The 22971-nt window shown below is 34.9% G+C and overlaps 2 protein-coding genes across 2 annotated transcripts; both read right to left on the bottom strand.

The window, feature by feature from the left end:
* Positions 1–7246: 7246 nt before the first annotated feature.
* Positions 7247–8906, bottom strand: LOC143562466 (uncharacterized). The gene has a single exon (XM_077050253.1). It carries the CDS (start codon positions 8763–8765, stop codon positions 7329–7331), a length of 1437 nt encoding a protein of 478 aa, XP_076906368.1. The 5' UTR covers positions 8766–8906; the 3' UTR covers positions 7247–7328.
* A 390-nt stretch (positions 8907–9296) lies between these two features.
* On the bottom strand, positions 9297–11991 carry LOC143562471 (uncharacterized). The gene is made up of 3 exons (XM_077050259.1): positions 11912–11991; positions 11227–11453; positions 9297–9881 (listed from the first exon to the last, which is right to left on the bottom strand). Exons 2-3 carry the CDS (start codon positions 11449–11451, stop codon positions 9297–9299), a joined length of 810 nt encoding a protein of 269 aa, XP_076906374.1. The 5' UTR covers positions 11452–11453; positions 11912–11991.
* Between the last annotated feature and the right edge of the window lie 10980 nt (positions 11992–22971).

Raw genomic sequence — 22971 nt, 5'->3', positions numbered from 1 at the left:
CAATTCACTATATGGACTTGTGTGTTACTTGATTACTTGCTCGAATTTACTTGCACGTGGTAGCCTCAATAAGTATGATCATACGCCCCCCTTTGCACTCAGGTCTATTTGTATCGAGTGGAGATTGGCCTCATTATCCGAGTACGTTGGTTGTTACCAACTGGAAAGGACCTTACTTGAGCGATTATCCGAGTATATTGGTTGATACCAACTGGAAAGGACTTTACTTGCTCGTTTATCACTTGTCCATAAATTGTATGATTTTTACGTATTATATCAAACTGTGGGAATCTCACCAGCTATGTTCGTAGCTAACTTTATTTTTGATGCATATGTTACAGGTGTAGAGATATGAGGATGAAATTTAGAAGACACATAGCATGCTTATAGGATATTCAAAGAAAACTTATCATTTTGTTTATTTATTTGTTACAACTTGTATTATTTGATAAACTTGTGTTACATGAATATTTAAATTAAATAATGTTATTATGGTCACCTAATAGTGTCACGTGTGTTTGAGCAATCTGTACGTCACACTCAGGCATTTCCGCTTTAGTCGGGGTGTTACAGGATATGCATGAGATCGATCAAAGTTTGCTAAAAAATGCTTTGGCTTCTTTAAACAAGTCTCTCAAAGATATGATCATTATTTTAAAGTTTATGGGCCTACCACAAAAGTTAATGTTTTGCATGAAATGAGTAGGAGTTGGCCGGCTAAGGACATCGTTTTGACTATGTTAAACATTGTTCTTTATTCAACGGCCAAGCAACAAAGGGGTGACACCCCATCAAGCGAACTCGGCCGTTACGGTGCAACAAACTATTTTAACACAATGACGGCCGATGAAATCGTAACTTTGATCTTTTGGCTTGGTGGAAAGGAAAGGAAAGCGAATTCCAATTCTTTCCACTATGGCCCATTATTAACTAACTGTCCAAACTTCCACGGTAGCTTTGGAATCTGTTTTTTCTCTTACTGGCGGGGTATTATCGATGTGAAGAACAAAACTCACTCCGGAATCGTTAGAGATATGCATTTGTCTAAAGGATCCTTTGGATGCAGTGGATCGTATACAAGACAAAGTAAGCTTCGAAGACGAAATACCACTTGAATTACCAATTCACAATCAAGAGGTCGATGAAGGACTATTTTCTGGCCTATTTGGTGAAGAAAATGAAGATGAAGACGAATGAAGGCTTAAAGACAATCGAAGACTTGAAGATGATTGAATGAAACAATTGTTTATGTTGAAATGTTTAGTTAAGTATTTTACTTAGAAAGAATGAACATTTGTTTAAATTGTAACTCAATTCGGAGATCGATAATAAAATGAATGAATTTTATGCTTTATTCTAGTGAACTCTACACTTAAATTTAATCAATACACACAACATTCAAACTTAAATTTAAACATAAAACATTAAATTTTAATTTAAACATTACACAAAAAAATAAAAATTAAATTTCAAACTTAAGATTAATCAACTTAAACTACTAAACAACACTCAAACTAAATAAACTACTTAAACTACAAAACAACATTTAAAGTTTCAACCACTCTCGGTTTACCAACTCCGAACAACTTCCAAATAGCTAATTTACCAAAAGGCCTTCCATTTTCCTTTGCATAAAGCGCACATGCTTCTTCAATAACACGGGATCGATGTTTGTTCATACTATCCTCAATTTCCAGTTCGGTCCTCCGTGTGTAATATAGCTCTTGAAACCTTTCAAGAATTCTTCTTATACGATTCCACTTTGTCAGTATTTGATTCTCGTACGCCCGGTTGTAAAGCCCATATCCTCATCAAATTTATCCTTAACGCGGTCCGAAAAATGAAGACCCGGTTCTTGTGCACCTCTACTTGCATTCTCATTCCTAACGTATAGAAGACACTTTGCCAAGAGATACTCGTCGTCATCCCGTGCATAAAGCACACATGCTTCTTCAATAGCACGGGTCTGTGTTCGTTCAAACAATCCTTAAATCTTAATTCGGCCCTCTATGCATAATATAGCTCTTGAAACCTTTCAAGAATTCTTCTTATACGATTCCACTTTGTTAATATTTGATTCCTCATGCGCCCGGTTGTAAAACCCATCTCCTCATCAAATTTATCCTTAAAGCGGTCCGAAAAATCAAGACCCGGTTCTTGTGCACCTCTATTCCTAACGTATAAAAGACACTTTGCCAAGAGATACTTCTCGTCATTGGTCCAAGTGATCATTTTACCAAATACCAAGTGAGAAGTAATTTTTTGTGGTGGTAAAAAAAATGGAATGGAATCGGTTCTATTTGTAGTGCATATAACTGTTGAAACAGGTTCCACATCTCTCTAATTCAAAATTTAAACTATTAACCAACGGTTCGGGTAATACTATTAACCGACAATTCGCCTAGAACCATTTTAGTGCTAGTGTCTCTCACCAGGAGCTGCTACCCTCGTATCATCCCATCTTTCCAGTTTCCGTTTAAATTTAGGCATTAATAACATTACCATAATAAACAACTACTTTATTTCATTAGCATAACGACGAACATTTTATTACATAACGATAAACATTTTATTAAACATTAGAAAGTAAAATAAGAACCACCATTCGTCGTCTTTCATGCTACTCTCTATGGCTCTACGCGACTACGCCCACTAGGCTTTGTTTTGGCTAGTTGCGGAGCTGAATGATTCTCCCGCTTTCAATGCATCTAAACGCTTTTTTTCGTGCAATACTTGTTGGAACGTTTTCTCAAACTGGAGTTTGACACCGCCTTCAGAAACTTCCTACAGTATTTGCACCGAGCCATCTCTACGTCTGTTATAGCACATAAATAATAGTGTGTCCAAACCTACGGGGTTCTTTTGGTTTCAATAACCATAACGACTTCATCATTGGACGCTATTGGATTGGTAGTCGGTTTAAGCGGGTTTGGGTTTTTAAATGGTGGAATTAAACCTAAGCCTAGCATACCTATGTATAGTATGTGACGGTGTATTTATGGTTAATAACCGGTTCCCAATGTTCCAAAAACAGCAATATAGCCGTTGAAACCGGTTCCAGCAGTAAAAAACATATTTAATTGATTTAAATATAAAAAACAACCCGGTTATACCTGGTTTTCGGGTAGGAACCGGAACCGAAACCGGTCCTACCCTACCCGGTTCTAGCAAGAACCCATATTAGTCTACAGGGTCAGTCCGGTTCCACCCGGTTCCTTACAAGAACCGGTTCCAAAAAAACCCCGGTCGGAAAATACTGGTTTCGGGTATTAAAAAACTCGATTTGTGCACGTCTAGGTCCATCAACCCTCAACAGGACTCGTAAACAAATTCTTGGTTAGCCATTTTATCAAACACCTAGAGGACGCTTTAAAGCGCAAGAATACATTCCGAAAACGCTTTCACCTCATCGGCAACTTCACCATGGCAAACGCCTAAATTTTCCTATTTCTCACACGAACCCTGTAAACCAAACGTTATTTTAATCATAGTATGTATGAGAAAGAAAAAAGAAAAAAACACATCTGTTTATAAACTCAACCAACAATTCATCAATTCACACAAGCATCACGTTAACTGAACTGCAACCGAATTACCAGCCGCTCATCTTTGCCTCCTAGGCCGCCTCGTTATCTTACCCCTCCCCATCAACCTTCTTTCATCCAATCCCACCACCTCTAACACTGGCAGTGTCGGTGGTGATCTGGCTGTCGGAGCCTCCACCGCCTTCACCTTCCGCCTACCCTGAATTCCCACCTGTTTCCCGCTCCTCCTTGACCCTAAATTCCAAGAATGCCCCGTCGCTTTCATCAACCCTCCAAATATTTGAAGATCTTCAGTTATTTCATGTCTTGATAAAGAAGCAATACCCGGAAGAATATCCCTTTGGAAATCCCTACAAGGCCTACCTCTCCTTGTTTGCCCTCTCCGGGGCCTACAAGCAGGCGCCACTTCTTCTGGCTCCTGATTTCAGGAGCCAGTGGTGTCGGCATGTAATCTTGTTCTTTGACTTCCTCTAACTGTAAAGTCAACATCTCGTACTCATCCGTCTCACGTGAGTTGACCACCTCAATGAACCATAAAAGCCGAACATCGTTACTGTCATTGTCTTTGTCAGACATGGGCCCCACATGTTTTTGCTGACTAGATATTGCAATGATTGCTTCAGCTGCAATCTTTTCATCGTCTTCAACAATATCTGGTACAGCAGGTGCTTCTAAGTCTATCTCCAGTGTTGTCTTCTTTGATTTTTTGTCAGACTCCATTACTAACAAGCTTTCATCATCTTCAGTTACACAAGAATTCAAGTCAAAATGATTCTCGAAATTCTTAATTTCTGTATCATCATCTGCATTGTCGTCTAACGGCACGTTAATGTCAAATCCTCTGTGTTCAGTTGAGGTTGAAACAGCAGATGAATCATCTTTTTTCTTGTTTTCAAAAATTGGAAACCCTAATAACGTTTTATTACTACACAAAGAATCATCTTTCTTCTTTGCCAGATCAGCATTTCTAAGCCATGGTAACGCTGACTGGTCGCATTTTCTTGAATTATCGTCATCTTTTGACGAATTTTGAACAGTATTCAAGTCCATATCGTTGGTGTCTGTTAGATCAATAAAGTTTGAACCTTTAAAGGTTTTTTGAAAGCCGAAACCAGCCGAACGCAATCTCGAAGGGAGTTCTTTTGGCCCGGATGATGACCCGTTGTAAAACCCATTCCCATTTCTAGCTCTAAAAACCTCATGGTTTTTATGAGATGATAAAAATTAAGGGTGGCAAAACAAATCCATTTGGGTTGTTTTGGGTCAATTTGGATAACTTTTAAATTGAGATGGGTTATGATGGATCAAAAGAATTTTACAAGAATGTCAAGATGGGTTAGGAAAATGCTAGTGACTTTTGGTTATAGGTTAGAATGGGCTTGTTTATGGGTTAGAATGGGCTAAAGCAAGTTTTATCCAATTTTATTTCAAACAAAACCCACGAAACCAAATAGAAACCGAAATCGTCGAAACCGAACATATACCGAAACCGATCGAAATGAAAAAAAGCAAAACCGAAGCGAAAAAAAAACTGAAAAAACCGAACCTGAACCGAGACAAAACCGAGTTGTTTTTTTTTTTAATGAACGAGGAAGACGGGGGAAACATTTTAGTTATTTTACTTTTTGCGTTTTCAATTTATATTTTGAGTTATTATTTTTTTATTAATTTTTTTGAATATTTTTAAAATGACACTCTTTAAAATGAACAGGAACCATTTTGGTAGACAATTGTTTAAGTTGAAATGTTTACTCAAGTATTTTACTTAGAAAGAGTGAACATTTGTTTAAGTTGTAATGTTTAAGTCGTAACTTAATTCCGAGATCGATAATAAATAGAATGGATTTATGTTTTATTATAGTGAACTCTACACTTAAATTTAATCAATATACACAACATTTGAACATAAATTTAAACATTACATAAAAAAAATAAAATTTTAATTTAAACATTACATAAAAAAAATAAAAATTAAATTTCAAACTTAAGATTAAACAACTTAAACTACTAAACAACACTGAAACTAAATAAACTACTTAAACTACTAAACAACATTTAAAGTTTCAACCACTCTCGGTTTACCAAACTCCGAACAACTCCCAAATAGCTAATTTACCAAAGGGCCTTCCATTTTTCCGTGCATAAAGCGCACATGCTTCTTCAATAACAAAGGGCTGGTGTTCATTCAAACTATCCTAAAATCCCACTTCGGGCCTCTGTGCGTAATATAGCTCTTGAAACCTTTCAAGAATTCTTCTTATACGATTTCACTTTGTCAGTATTTGATTTCTCGTATGTCCGATTGTAAAACACTAAAACTCATCTCCTCATCAAATTTATCCTTAACGCGGTCCCAAAAATCAAGACTTGGTTCTTGTGCATCTCTACTTGTATTCTCATTCCTTAGAAGACACTTTTCCAAGAGATACTCCTCATCATCGGGCCAAGTGATCGTTTTACCAAATACCAAGTGAGAAGTAATTTTTTGTGGTGGTAAAAAAATGGGATGGAACCGGTTCTATTTATAGTGTATATAACCGTTGGTACAAGTTCCTCACCAACCTAATTCAAATTTTAAATATTAACCAATGGTTCGGGTAATACTATTAACCGACGGTTCGGCTTGAACTGTTTCGGTGCCAGTGTCTCTAACTAGGAGCTGTTACCCTCGTATCATCCCATATTTTCAGATCCGTTTAAATTTAAGCATTAATAGCATTACGATAATAAACAACCACTTTATTTCATTAGCATAACGACAAACATTTTATTACACAACGATAATCATTTTATTAAGCATTAAAAAAGTAAAATAACAAACACCGTTCGTCATCTTTCATGCTACTCTCTACGGCTCTACGCAACTATGCCCACTAGGCTTTGTTTTGGCTAGTTGCAGAGCTGGATGATTCTCCCGCTTTCAACGCGTCTAAACACTTTTTCCCGGGCAATATTTGTTGGTATGTTTTCTCAAACTGGAGTTTGACACCGCCTTCAGAAACTTTCCACAGTATTTGCACCGAGCCATCTTTGTTGCGTCTGTCATAGCATATAAGTCATAGTGTGTCCAAACCTCCAGGGTTCTTTTGGTTTCGATAACCATAACAACTTCATCATTGGACGCCATTGGATTGGTTGCCGGTTTGAGAAGGTTCGCGTTTTAAAGTGGTTAAATCAAACCTAAGCCTAGGCTACCTATTTATAGTATGCCAGGGTGTATTTATGGTCAATAACCGGTTCCCAACATTCCAAAAACAGTAATATAGCCGTTGGAACCGGTTCCAACAGTCAAAAACATATTTAATTGATTAAAATTTAATAAACCCGGTTTTCAGGTAGGAACCGGAACCGGAACCGGTCCTACCCTACCCAGTTCTAGCAAGTACCCATATTAGTCTTACAGGGTCAGGTATGGTTCCTACCCGGTTCCTGACAAGAACCGGTTCCAAAAGAAAACCCGGTCAGAAAATACCCGGTTTTGGGTATCAAAAAAAACCGATTTGTGCACGTCTAGGTCCATCAACCCTCAACCGGACCCGTAAACAAATTCTCGGTTAGGCATTTTATCAAACACCTAGAGGATGCTTTAAAGCGTAAGAATACATTCCAAAAACGCTTTCACCTAATCGGCAACTTCACAATGACAAACGCGTAAATATTCCTACTTCTCCCACGAGCCCTATAAACCAAAAGTTATTTTAATCATAGTATGTATGAAAAAAAAAAAGAAAAAGACATATCTGTTTATAAACTCAACCAACAATTCATCAATTCACACAAACATCACGTTAACTGAACCGCAACCGAATTACCAGCCGCGCATCTTTGCCTCCGAGGCCGCCTCGTTATCTTACCCCACCCCGTCAACCTTCTTTCATCCAATCCCACCACCTCTAACACTGGCAGTGGTGGTGGTGGTGATCTGGCTGCTGTAGCCTCCACCGCCTTCGCCTTCCGCCTACCCTGAATTCCCACCCGTTTCCCGCTCCTCCTTGACCCTAAATTCCAAGAATGCCCCGTCGCTTTCATCAACCCTCCAAATATTTGAAGATCTTCAGTTATTTCATGTCTTGATAAAGAAGTAATACCCGGAAGAATATCCCTTTGGAAATCCCTACGGGGCCTACCTCTCCTTGTTTGCCCTCTCCGGGGCCTACAAGCAGGCGCCACTTCTTCTGGCTCCTGATTTTCCGGAGCCAGTGGTGTCGGCATGTAATCTTGTTCTTTGACTTCCTCTAACTGTAAAGTCAACATCTCGTACTCATCCGTCTCATGTGAGTTGACCACCTCAGTGAACCATAAAAGCCGAACATCGCTGCTGTCATTGTCTTTGTCAGACATGGGCCCCACATGTTTTTGCTGACTAGATATTGCAATGATTGCTTCAGCTGCAATCTTTTCATCGTCTTCAACGATATCCGGTACAGCAGGTGCTTCTAAGTCTATCTCCAGTGTTGTCTTCTTTGATTTTTTATCAGACTCCATTACTAACAAGCTTTCATCATCTTCAGTTACACAAGAATTCAAGTCAAAATGATTCTTGAAATTCTTAATTTCTGTATCATCATCTGCATTGTCGTCTAACGGCACGTTAATGTCAAATCCTCTGTGTTCAGTTGAGGTTGAAGCAGCAGATGAATCATCTTTTTTCTTGTTTTCAAAAATTGGAAACCCTAATAACTTTTTATTACTACACAAAGAATCATCTTTCTTCTTTGCCAGATCAGCATTTCTGAGCCATGGTAACACTGACTGGTCGCATTTTCTTGAATTATCGTCATCTTTTGACGAATTTTGAACAGTATTCAAGTCCATATCGTTGGTGTCTGTTAGATCAATAAAGTTTGAACCTTTAAAGGTTTTTTGAAAGCCGAAGCCAGCCGAACGCAATCTTGAAGGGAGTTCTTTTGGCCCGGATGATGACCCGTTGTAAAACCCATTCCCATTTCTAGCTCTAAAAACGTCATGGTTTTTATGAGATGATAAAAATGGTGTGTGGGTTGGTAATGAGGTTAACTTGTGAGTCAAACTATCAGTTGACTTTATCCACGATGAAGACAAGGAATTCCCCATATTTGAGGTGCTTGCCAATGGGTATGCACTAGACGCGTTAAAGAGCAACGGGGATTGATTAAATCTGGAACAATCATAATTTTTTGAAGAAGTTTCTGAATATATTCCTTGATGATGTCGAAATTCTTTATTGTGCAAATGTTGCATTGTGCCAGGTGTCACCAGTTTACTGGTTTCAAAATATTGAGATGTATGGTTCACTTGGCCTCCATTATTTCCTGTTCACGATGCACGACCGTTTAGTTAAAATGGGTCAAATGGGTGGTCGATAACGGGTCAGCCCGCAAAGACATTTTTTGAATTTTAAAATTAAATAATGCGCTTAATATGGTTTCAAAACCTTTATAAATAAAGTGATTTAGAGGGCTGTTATGCTTTTCAATACTCTTTGGATGGCTTTTAACCCATTGACCCATTTACTTTTGCGCAACTCCTTTTGCTAAATGTATAAAACTCATTTGACTTGTTAGAGATAAAAGATAAAAATAAATAAATAACAAACCAACCCTTTTTTTTAAATGGGTCAAAATTGGCACCTTTATTGAATGTCATCCTTCAATTAACTAAAGTTAATTTAACTCAAACATCAAGATTTTAAGTTCAAAGTTAAAGTTTTAGCATGCTTTAAGAATTTGCGGTTCGTTGGTGTTAATAACAAAATACCTAAAAATAACTACTTTAAAACAAGGAATCACCTGGTAAATTACTGAATCTCTCTGGTTTAGCACATAGGCCAAGAAAGCCAACCTCTTGACCATAAACGGGCTCATTAAGATTCACCAACCCGCTAGCCCGCATAAACTGTTGACCAGATGCAGCATATGCATAACCTTCTTTCTTTCCACCATCATCAAGAAACGTTCTTACTCCATTCGGAGTTACAAGCCCATTTTCTTTGTAGCTCGAGACTTCAGAAATATGTTGACTTTCTTCCCAGTCAATGTATTCGTGACCTGGAAGTTGAAGGTCAAATAACCTTTTCCTCACTTTCGAAGGTCTGCATTCGACTATCTCACAATCTTTTGAACCGTCTCGTTTTGGAGAATTACTTATATCGACTCCAAAAATGGAAGTTCTAGATTTAATGTTACTGTTACCCAATGGGAAGCTAGGATTCTGCCACCTGTCAGTGTCTTCATATGGTTTTTGAGGGCTCGAGGAAGATGATGTGTCAATAGAAATCGGGTAGTTGTTAAACTCCTTTCTTTTAACTTCGTCCATTATATCTCGTTGTCTTTTATATAGACGGTGGAGTTCGTAAACCTAATGTGAATAACACAAAAATCAAATAAGGTGGGCATATCTGACCCGTTTAAAAAGCGGGTCGTGTTCTGGTAGACCTGTTTAATTAAAAGTGTCGTCTTCATCCTGACTTGTTTAAACCATTTAGTTAAACAAAACGATCCTCAAACCCGTTTATGACCTGTTTAACCCAACTCACCAATCCGGTTAACAAGTTTACAACTTGATTATTACCCGCCAACCGGTTTGGCACGTTTAGATAAATGGTTAAACGGTTCTGGTTCAGGTTCGGGTTGGCATATCTAACTCATTTAAACATTGGTCGTGTTTTGGTTAGACATGTTTAATTAAATGAGTCGTGCTCGGCTTGACCTGTTTAATTAATCGGGTGGTGTTTGTCTTGACCTCTTTAATTAAATGGGTGGTGTTCGGATTGACTTGTCTAACCCGTTTTTTTTAAACCTACCAACCAATTAACAAGTTTATAACTTGATTATTACCCGCCAACCCATTTGGCCCATTCAAATAAACGGGTTAAACAGGTCGTGTATTGGGCTAGCATATCTAACCCGGTTAAAAAATGGGTCATGTTCGAGTAGATCTGTTTAATTAAACAGGTGGTGTTGGGATTGACGTGTTTAATTATACAGGTGGTATTTGGGTTGACCTGTTTAACCCGTTTAGTTAAACAAGTCGACCCTCAAGCCCATTGTTTCAAAACCTACCAACCTAATTAGCAAGTCGTCAACCCGTTTGACACGTTTACATAAATGGGTTAAACGGGTCATGTTTTGGGTCGGCAACTTGGCATATCTGACCCGCTGAAAATATTGGATCTTGCTCGGGTAGACCTTTTTAATTAAAAGGGTGGTGTTCAGGTTGACCTGTTTAACCCGTTTAGTTAAGCAGGTCGACCTACCAACCTGTTTGGTTAAACAGGCCTACCCTCTTTACACGTTTAACCCATTTTCTTAAAACCCGCCAACCCGATTACCATGTTTACAACTTAATTATTACTGGCCAATCCGTTTAGATAAATGGGTTAAACAGGTTGTGTTTTGGGTTAGCATAACTAAACAGACATGTCTACCCTCTAACCCGTTTCTAACCCATTTAACCCATCTTCCTAAAATCCACAAACCCGATTATGCAACTTACAACTTGATTATTACCCGCCAGCCCGTTTGGCACGTTTAGATAAACGGGTTAAATGGTCATTCTCGGGTTATACACGAATAAAAATATGGATCATAATCAGATTGAACAATTCAACCCATCAACCAAATACAATTAACACCCTTAGGTTTTACACATCAGTCTCCTACAAACACAAACTTTGACCAAGTTTGACCTGTGTAGAAAGTACCTGATTCTTGAAGACGGCTTCATGCTGAAGCATTTTTTGCTTCAACCCAGCTTTATCATGACCCGAATACGGATCCGTGATGGTTTGTTGAGTAGAACCATCATAATAATGGTCGTTCGTCAACTCGTTAAATAGATGCCAGCTGTTATTATTGGAATCCTCATTAACATTTCTCATGGAGTGATATCCTGGGAACAAGTTCTTACAATGCACTTCTGTTCCCATTCCTGTGTTAATCGGTAAAAAAATAATTCAAAATAAAAAATTTTAATGTTTCTAAGAATCTTACTTAATTAAGTAATTAACAGCATTAGATCATCTACTTTTTTTTATCTTCTAATAAAAGTATACTCAACCAAGCTATTTAACACGCAATTTAGCTAGCATATTAAGAACCCTAACTACAAGATAATGGAGTGAATAAGAATCCAAATCTAAATAGTTGAATAAACAAAGAGAGAACAGTTCCCACATATATATTAAAATCCCAAATCAATAAACAAACTTATTAGAAATTGAGAACCCTAAAAATTAAAATATTAAAGTCTTTTTTATTTATGAAACTTCAAATAATAAATTGAGTAATTTATGTAAATTATTAACAATGACCCCCAAAACCTCCAGGAATTTTTAAAATAAATAAATAAATAATAAAAAAGGTAAATAATAATAATAATAATAATACCTTAGAAGAGCATCATGCTTTTGAGGTGTGAAGAAATAGGAATTGGTTGAATCATTGAAGTTGAAGTTAAGGAAACTGAAGGAGAAAATAAAATAAATAATTGGTGGGTAATTAATGAAGGAGGGAGGTTGGATCATCAGTTGATGGTTATGAGAAAAACAATGAAGATTTTCGATCTGCTGGGCCCTAGACTCTCAATTTCTCTAAATGAAGATGGGTTTTTATTTTTAGAGAGAGAATCAGTGTTTTCTTAGAGAGATCCAGGTAAGTCCGAGAGCGGTTGGGGTGGTTTAAAAACTATCACTTGGTGCTACTAATATATGTGTGCTATCTCATCCCATCATTTTTCATAACTAGTGATAATTTTGGTGTGGGTGGTGGTGTGATGTGATGGAAATTTTTTCTTTTTTGATATTTTTTTACAACTTAAAAATTAAAACAATAGTAAATTAAAAAAAAATAAAAGTTACATTAGTACATTACTCCTCGTCCGAATTCGGAAATTCCAAATCTAAAGAACCTACAAGTTCAACTAGATCATATCTCAACCGATGGTGAATATCTTCGTTCCGCAAGTCTAATTGCACGTTCTCAGAAACGGGAACTTGAGTAGGAGGATCCGACACCCAATCTGGAGAAATTGCACGTCCGTCTTCTTTTATTAGCATATTGTGCAATATGATGCATGCATATAATATGCTAGAGATCATGGGTTTTTTCATTGCACGAACCGGTCGACTAAGTATGCACCATCTACCCTTTAAGACACCGAAAGCTCTCTCGACATCTTTTCTTGCTGATTCTTGCAACTTCTTGAACGCTTTTTCCTTGACCTCGACAGGAAACGAAAAGGCTTTCACAAAAACAGACCATGCCGGGTAGATACCATCGACAAGAAAGTAGCCACGTCTGTAATATCTCCCGTTGACAAAATATGGACAGAATGGTGCGGTACCATCTGTCACGCTTTGAAACAACGGTGATGTGTATAGAACACTGATGTCGTTGTTTGAGCCAGGAACACCAAAATAAGAATGCCAAATCCATAAATCATTTGATGCAACCGCTTCAAGTACGATAGTTGGTCGTTTGATATCACCCCTAACATACGCCCCTCGAAACTCCCGTGGACAATTCCTACATTCGATATGTGTACAGTCGATGCTGCCAAACATCCCTGGAAAATGCCATCTAGCCTCATGCGCGGCGTAAAGACGTGTAATGTCGTGTCTTGTAAGTTTTCGTAGAAACTCTTTGCCATACAATTTAATAATCGCGTTACAAAAGAATTGCAGACATTCACGTGAAGTTCTCTGAGACATTTGTAAGTATTCATCAAATTGATCGGGTAGGTTACCTGTCGCTAATTGACGAATAGCGGATATGCATTTTTGAAGCGCCGTAAAACTTCGTTTGCCCCTCGCGTCGTAAGATTCTTGAAACCATTCTTCGCTTGCTTCGACGTCCGCTACAATCTTTAAAAATAAAGATTTCGGCAAACGAAACCGATCCCTGAACGTCTCGTCATTGTATTTCGGCTCCTCCACAAAATAGTCGTTCATTAGCACTTCGTGGGCATGTATACGATCACGATCCACCATTTTTTTCTTTGGACGGCTCGGGCCTTCAAGTTCATTATATAACAATGGGAACCATTCAACAATGTCATCGTCCGAAGACGAAGAGCTATCGGTGTCTGGCGGAAACGAGTTGCTCGGAAAATCCATATTTTTTTTGTTTTGAATTGAAGTGGTGAAGAAATAGGTTTTTGTAGTAGAAGATTGAGAGTGTTTTGAGTTGGATTTGATTTTGAGTCGGATTGAAATGATTGTTAATTTATATTGTTTAATTTTTTTTTTAATTCCCCAACCCCAACAGTCACCCCCCTCCCCAACGTTCAAATTTCTTGGTATTCACCACGTGATGGCCATTACAGCCGGACCCCCATCACGCGTGATGGGGGGACCGGCGGTGGTGTTCGTGAGGCCATATGGCCGGTGTATAACGGACCACCCCCACTTCCCTAATATCATGTTTTTCGTTTTCTTTTTTTTTTCCTTTTATAAATATGTTTACCGCAATATCTCAATGAGTCATTTTGAGACGGGATATCAAAATATCAATAGTTGATTTTGATGTTTTAGATCTAACTCATTCAAAAACATCATCAAATAGAAAACGTCATTATAAAAACACCCCCTTAAATCAAGTTTCATACAAAAGACTTGAAAATCTCGTCTTAACCATAACCCTTATACGAGTGAATCAAAAGGTCAATAACATAAATAAAGTAAGTTATTTGTTTGTCTTCACAATTATTTACGTATTATTGACTTATATTCATTTCCAAAATCAATGTTTAACAATTAGATAGATAGTTTAATGATATATTATTTCTCATTAAAAATTACGTAACTAAATGAGTTTGATTAAGTAATTACAAAGTTTGACAAATTCAAAAAAGAAAATATAACTAAAAAATTTTACATAACCAAATGAGTTTGATGGAAATAAGAAGAAATTTTTAACATTTGTTGAACTAGTTATGAGTATGGAAGAAATAAAACTATAATAATAAAGTTATAAAAATATTATTTAATTGAATATAAGATAGAATGTAATGATTTTTAATGTAATTATAGATATATAGATGGGGCAAGTTGGGAAGCTCTAATTTACGTATTCTACACATAAAAGTTTAGTGTTAACAGTATATAGTAACTAAAACTTACATAAAGAAGTAAAAATATCATGACTCATCCGTAAAGAACGAAAAAACTCCAAAACAAACACCAATAATCTTTTGTTATGTATCAAGAATGGATAGTGTGAATATCGGACGACGCAGGAAAGAGACAATCAAAGGATGACATTGGATATTTGAACACAGTAGGACGATGTTTCTACTCGACCCTGGCTACCACTCGCCAACCACCTCCACCCGGTCAAGTCCGACTCCCTCACTCAAAGGACGTCACCTCGCCTAGTCATATTTGTTCATTGGGCATGTTGAGATGCTCTAACAAAAATGGAAAAAAACATCTATTTTAATGTATTATCTTTTCATTTTCTTTATATTATTTTTAAATAAATATTTTATGAAGAAACAACTTTGCATATGCTTTGTCATTCATGCTTTTGGTGCTTTATTTTTTATGAATTGTTGTTATCGTGCATGAATCTAAATGTACACCAATTATTATTATTATTATTATTATTATTATTATTATACCTATACAGAACAAGAAAATTTATTCATAGCATTTATATCCTTATATGTATGGATGAGAATAAAGATGACAATTATGTGAGGGTGTAGATGTTAAATTTGTTGTGCTAGTTAAAAATAAGTTATTTTATATTATAGCATATTTATTCGTTTTAGTTATATAAAAATTAAATAAAAGTTGATAGGTCAAGTGGTTGACTTTTAAATGAGAGATTATGTTTTCTAATCTAATCTTATAACTAAAAAAAACTTTCAAAAATTTTGAAGTTTTAACCATTTCTTTTGATCAGGTAATCTGAAGAGAAAAGTTGGTTATGTTTACACATTATAGAATGCATATAGCAAAAAGAAAGAAAAAAATTATGTTCTAGTCTGATATTCGGGGTTACTAGTTCAACCAGCTGCCCGTCTGAACAAGCTAACCCAAAGTGGAATAATTCAAAGCACCAAAGAGGGTTCAAACCCGGTTTGACTGTGCAGTCCGGTCTTTAAAATATTTTGTTGATATACTAATTAATAATCTATCTATTCTAATAAAATGAATGAAGAAATTGCGTGAGAATACATCACGTATTCATATGAGTATTTCATTAGAAAATATATTTAAAGTTATAAAAACCTTTAATTTGATAAAATATAGGTTTTTTTTTTAAAATAATCATTTAATTTAAGGAAAATCTCATAGAATAGTAACCAACTTTCAAAAGTGTTCCAATTAGGTAACTGATGCATATTTTCCCCAAATCGGGTCACTAAATCTTCAAATCAAGTCTCACTGATTTTTGTGTACGTCAAGAAAGAAATGGATGATAAGATATGGGTGTCAGAATTTGCAATATATGTAGTTAAATTTAAAATTTTTTAAAAAACGTTAATTATATTAAAATTTAAAAATAAAAAATAAAATTCACGTCGCCACTCAACGTCAACTTCAAAAAAAAGATAAAAAGATTTCATATGTGAAACAGAAAAGAAATTGACTAAAAAAACATGTTAAAACTTTTAATTTAATCAAACACGAAAGTTGAGTGACCTAATTGGAATACTTTTCAAAGTTAAGTGACCTAATTGGAATACTTTTGAAAGTTTGTTACTATTCTATGAAGTTGCCCCTTTAATTTATATAGCATAAATGTATTTTTTTAAGTATCTCGTGTATCACACAAATTCTAAATATAGTAAATAAATAATATCACATCATGTTTGCATATATTGACTCACAAATACGGAAAACACACACATGTAACTTATATAGAAACTATTATTCTATTGTTAATGAAAACATATTTATGTCAGTGTAATTAATACATAGCAATCTATCATTTAATCATATAACTAATTATCTAAATTATAGAGATTAAAAATATGTAGATATTTATGTCATTATAATCAAAATGTTTATATCTTTAATGAAATCAAATTTACTTTTTTTTATTAAATCAATTTATATACACTTTTGAGTATAGAAGATGAATGTGGTAAAATTCAATCAACGATATTCATAGATCTAAGATAAAAAAGAAATTATGAAGAATAACAATTTTATTTACACATATTTATTCAACCTCCATGGATCATGGAGTTTTCATCCATCCCTTTCGAAACAGTAATATAAAAGTGTGTTTTATTCATGCTAATTTTGTATATGGTGTTCTTTTTTTTATGTCATTCATAATGAAATATCTTATCATCTTTTGTTAGAATTCGTTATTTTACTAAAAAAACATAAGACACAATTACACATATGGTGTTTGAAGTTTGAGTAAAGTAACACATTTTGGTACTAAAGTTTTAAAGTGGCAAGTTTGGTATTTACCCTTCAATTTTGTAATGAGTTGGGGTATTAACATTAGCTTTGTTAAATTTTAACAAAATGATTAGAATACCTATGGATATTTATTACTATTATTTAGGGGTGGCAATTTTGACCAAAAACATTTCAAATGGGGCAATTTAAGTTGATTTAAAAATTTTATGGGTTGGTTTTGGTCAGTTATTTTAATTAAAATGGTGAAAATGAGTCACTTGAAATTCAATCTTGTTATTTTCGGGTCAAAATGGGTCGACAAATTTAAATAAATGGGTCGATGTGGGTTAGTGTCCTAAGTAAATGTGGCAGGCTCAGGTCGGATAGGTTTTCGAACAAAGCGACTTTTGGATTGGAAATAGTTCGGCTCAGATTTTGGCTCGAAATAGGTTTCAAGCCAACACAAGTTTTCGCATGAGATGGGTTCGGCTCGGTTTTGGTTTCGTTTTCGTCGATTTTTCGATTCCGGCTCATTTCTCGATTTTTTTTCATTTTTTTTTGGAAACGAGGACAACGGATAAAGCATTTTAGTTTTTTTTTTTACTTTTTTATGCTTTTGATTTATATTTTGAGTTATTAATTTTATTTATTATTTTAAAATTTTTTAGGGGTTTTTGGTCTTAGAGCATTCTCATCCCACCCTCTATCCATAAACCAAAAATTACACTAAAACTCATTACATTTTCTCTCTCTATTTCAATTAAATAATACTTTTTATACATTTTATCATTACCTTTTCACTTTCCTTCACTCACAACCACTCTCAAAATATATTAAAAAATTATAGTGGATGAACAGTAACTTTTCAAATATACAGAAAAATCATTACTTTCTCTAAAATATAAAAACTCTTCACTCACAACACCCTGAATCACTCTCTAAATTATAAAAACACCCCTCACATAAAATGAGAGGTGGGATGAGAATGCTCTTAATAGAAAACTCCTCAAAAAAATAATAAAAAAAATCATAACTCAAAATATAAATCATAAACAAAAACCTAAAAAAACTAAAATGTTTTCGCGTTATCCTCGATAAAAAAATGAAACCCATTTTGACCCGTTCTGACCCTTACCTGTTCCGACCCAAATCAAAACATCCTTTTTTAAATTGACATGTTCTGACCCTAACCCATTTCGTCCTAACTCGTTTCAACCCATGACCCGTTTCGACCCATGACTCGTTCGACCCAACCCAACTTATTTGCCACCCCTACTATTACTATATAATAACTGAGAACTTTGGTGACGCAAGTCTACCATTGGTTCAAGTGGCGGACAAATAGTGGGCCAGATCACCTGAAAATTTTTTTTTTGGTTTTTTCTTAATATTCTTTTTCATGGTTATGTAGAAATTGTATGAGAATATACCATGTATTCGTATGAATATTCTATTCAAAAATATTAATATGAACTTATAAAACCATTTATAATTTGATAAAATATAGGTTTTTTAAAACACATAATTTATTCATAGCTTAATTGTATTTATTTTAAGCATCTCGTGCATCAAACGGATTTTAAAGCTAGTAAATTTAATAACGCAAAATTTATATCAAAGGGTCTTTAGCCTAGTGATATTATAGAATCAATGTGCTTGATAAAACTTTGTTTTTTCAAGAGGTGAGGGTTTAAGTCTCGTACTTATAAATTAAAATGTTGTCGATTTGGAAAGCCTCTCAAGTAGGAAAACAACAAGATTACATGAAAAGTAGATAAAAACGTTCATCTATCTTTAATTCCATCAAGAAACAACATTCATCTATTGCTATTGATAAATTTTTAACATTTTACAATTTCTTTCCCGAATTTGTTTAACCTGAAATCAATTTGTGCTCGTTTGAATTATTTTAACGAATTATATTTGTTCGGCTGGTTTTGACAACATGGCCGGTAGAACCATAAACAACCCAAACCAAACCAAACGAGGCCTTGTTTCGTGTTCGTTTATTAAGTAAATGAATATGTTTTTGTTCGTTTGTGTTCGTTCATTAACTTTATAAACGAACATAATAAACTTAAGCGGACATAAATGAACACTAAGAACATACAAACGAACATATACTAACTTGAACACGCACAAACATAACTGAACACAAACGAACATAAACCAACACAATCAAACATCAACGCTTCTTTATATTGATCATATTTAGAACTACTAGTCTTGATGTCCTTCCAGAGTGATAAAAAGCATAACCACTTTTACTCGTAGTTGGACCACTCTCAAAATTTTACTCCTAGATGAACCAACATTAGGCTATTTAAATTCATAATACAATATATATATATATATAAAGTTAGCGAGTTAAGATGGAAAAATAGTAATGAACGAGCATAAAGAAATGAACATAAAGATAAATGAACAAACATCAATATTTCTCTATATTGATCATATTTAGAACTACCGGTCTTGATGTCCTTCCAAAGTGATAAAAGGCATAACCACTATTACTTGCACCTGGACCACTCTCAAAATTTTACTCCTAGATGAACCAACATTAAACTATTTAAATTCATCATAGAATATATATATATATATATATATATATATATATATATATATATATATAGTAGTATGGTTAGTGAGTTAAGTTTGAAAAATAATAAGCCATTAATGAACGAGCATAAAGAATTGAACATAAAGACAAATAAACAAACACAGACGGATAAATTTTCGAACGTTCACAAATGTAAATAAAAAAGAATATGAAATTTATTCATGTTCGTTTATTTAATTAATCGAACGGAATTTCTTGTTCATGTTTTTTCGTTTATTTAACAACGAACGTAAATGAACTTTTCACTCAATGGTTCACAAATAAGTTGCTCAATGTTTAGTTCTTACAACTGCCTCTAAACATGAGTTATAAAATTAGTGATAAGTTTATCGTATAAAGTTCTGAAAAAGAATTTTAAATCACAGGCAAGGTTGATTTAAGGGTTAAATATGGACACTAAGATTGTGTGTTCTCATTGAAGTCATCCCCATAATTCATCTAACACTATTTTATCATGTAGTGCTGATTGACATGCATTGAAACCAGCTGAGCCTGCTGTGGTTAAGGCAAACAAGGGCTTCAACGATTTTTTTGTTTTTTTATTGTATGCTTTTTCTTTCTAAATTTGTAAACTAATTAAATTACATTAAAATAAAAAAAATTATAAGCAACAATTAATACTAGTCTAGTACAAGATCATCGGGACGTCTAGCCCACAAATGCTCGACCAATTCACGAAGAAGGTTTCAATATACCTCGTGGATCTTGAAATACATGACGTTTTGGAGTTTTTCTTCATCAGGGATTGTCAATGCGGGTCGTATGACCTTGGTAGCTTTGACAAATGGTCATACATTGGTTGTCAAGAGTCATGCTATGTAGAATTTCACTAGTGAAGACGATATCCATTTTTTTCTTTCGTGACCAAATTCGTAGTGACCTCGCAATCAAATAAAATTTTTTCTTTAGAACCCCAAATGCCCTTTCAATATATTTTCCTGTCGATTCTTGCTTCTTTGTAAGTATATCTGTTTGTCTTCAATTGAACACTTATAAGCTTGAATAAGTGTCGACCATTCATTGTAAATGCCATCAACTAGGTAGTAGTCGTGCTTGAATTGTTACCCATTTGCATAAAACGCTTGAGCGGGATCAATCGCGTCAATAATGTCAACAAATATCGGCGACTGCTCGATAACATTTATTTCGTTATTTGACCAGACAACACCAAAAAAATGCATGCCAAAACCAAAGATCTTGCGAGGCCACTGCCTCAAGTATTATACTGGGGTCGGAGTGTGTAACACCCCAGGTTTAAACAGAATACGCTGGGGCGGTACGTACAGATCAATCGTAAGCTCGTAACACTACTAACGTGACAATATAATATTTATTTCAGTTCAAGCAAATTGCAAGTACACCAAAGTTTAAAAGCAAATAACATTACAACGGGAAATTGAAATAACGTTTAATTTATTATAACATAAGGCAGACTAATTGTCTTCAACCTTAGCACTTCATCGGATCAACCTGTAGCACATTGAAAACAATATATTTTATCAATATTTAAGTTGGTGATTTCATAAGTTTGATATGTATAATATATATACTTTACACGATTCACATGTCACATGTAATAATTTCAACCACAACGTAAATGATAAAAAGTATGAAATAACGCCACTCTCCCTACCAACGTCGTGGAACCAGGGGAATGATAACCACCGTTTAGTCCAACCAGTACATAGTATAGGCGGCGCATGTACGTCCCGTCGGACCCTACCACTTCGATATTTGATGTACTAGCCATAAAGCGATAAGCACATTACACATTGTAACGTATGATAACAGATGATATTAACATGTATGATATTTGAAATAATAATAAAAAAAACCAATGATAAAACTTGTAGCATGCTTCACCCCAACATATTGTAAAGTATTAGAAAATGGAGTTATGAAAACTCACATGAAAGTTGTGCGTAAATATGCAAAGAAGCGAATGTGGTCTTAAGAGAGTGAAAAGAATGAAGTTCGGCTCGACGAGTGACCCTATATGAGAACATATTGTAAGTTCAAAGTGAAGATAAAGAAAAAGAAAAGACAAGTAGAGGAGTAGCGGGTGCGGTTCACGGTTTTTGTAATTTAAAGGTAAATGTTAGAAAATATATTACACTCTATAATTCAAGAAGTTGGTTGTTTTGGTTTTAAATAATTATGTTTTAGGTTTATAAAGAAAGATTTTGTTATAATATTTATTAGTCAATATTAATGAGTTTGGTTCGTTTTGGAATAACAAACCGGGTTTATTAACAAAAGAAGGGGTCAAGAGTGTAGTTCGTTTTTGTCGGACATAAACCAGAGGTTGAGTCGGGTTTATGTCCAACATTTTTAAGATGTAAAAATAATGTTTAAAAGGTTAAAAAAACATAATCTTAGAATTATGGTTTAGGAAAAGTATGTTACTAAACTTAACCGGACATTAACAAACCGAATACGGTAATATGTCAATACCACATATGTCAATTATTTTGACAACATGATAATGATCAACATCTGTAGACAAACTGAAAACATCATAATAATTACCCGAGGAATGCAAAACGAAAGAATAGAATTAGCTGTAGTTAACTTTCAAAGTCAAACTTGTTTCTTGAGCACCCAAGAGAAAGCTAAAATGAATTTGAGTGGCAATTGAGTTGTGAAAAAGAATGAGCCGAAGTATATGATTCTTTATATATCCAAGGATTCGTTAATAACAAGGAAAAATGAGTTAAATGTGAAGGACTAGTCATAAGGCTAAGCTTAAGGACTTGAATCAAGGATTTAACCAATTGAATAAGTTTTATGACAATTTGATGATAAAGGATCATGCATACATGTGGGGAATGAGTCTAGATACATATCATAACATCCAAAACTAGTCAAAAGGTAAGAAATAGGGTCAACATTATGCTAGTTATTAAACAAGCTTGAAAACGCGTACAGCGACCTACGTCGCGTATCGCGACGATGAGAAAGAGAAGGGTTCATATAACGCAACCTAAATATTATACGAGATGAACCTTAGGATCGTCGCGCAATGCGATGGGCACATTATATGGCCATCCTGATGCGCGGCGCTTCCAGATGTCCAGAATTTTGAAATTTGACACATTTGGTCCTTGGACTTGGCTCTAGATGCCATAAAGGTACAAAATGCATTAAATGGAACTTGTGATTAAATTTGTCACAACATCGCAAGTAATCAAACATCGTGATAGTCATAACAACTTCATGATCACAAATATTCAATAAATTCTTCATTTAATAATAATTGAATCCGAATTACATCGAAAATTATAAACGGATCAGGTTTTCGGGTAGGGGAGATTTTGTTTTAAAAAAATTTGAGTGAATGGAAAAAATTAAAGAGATATATGTTATATATATAGTAGAGGGGATTTTTTAAGCTCCCAATGGTCAAATGAACGAATTCCCAAACATTCCTCTCCCAATGGCCATTATCCTTCCGCAAGTGGGCT

Source organism: Bidens hawaiensis, unplaced genomic scaffold (assembly GCF_021521415.1).
Source record: "Bidens hawaiensis isolate Kalapana, Puna unplaced genomic scaffold, B.hawaiensis_p1.1 tig00021021_1, whole genome shotgun sequence".
Classification (NCBI taxonomy): Eukaryota; Viridiplantae; Streptophyta; class Magnoliopsida; order Asterales; family Asteraceae; genus Bidens; species Bidens hawaiensis.
Note: the sequence above shows the minus strand (reverse complement) of the source record. Positions and strands in the feature narration are given on the sequence as shown.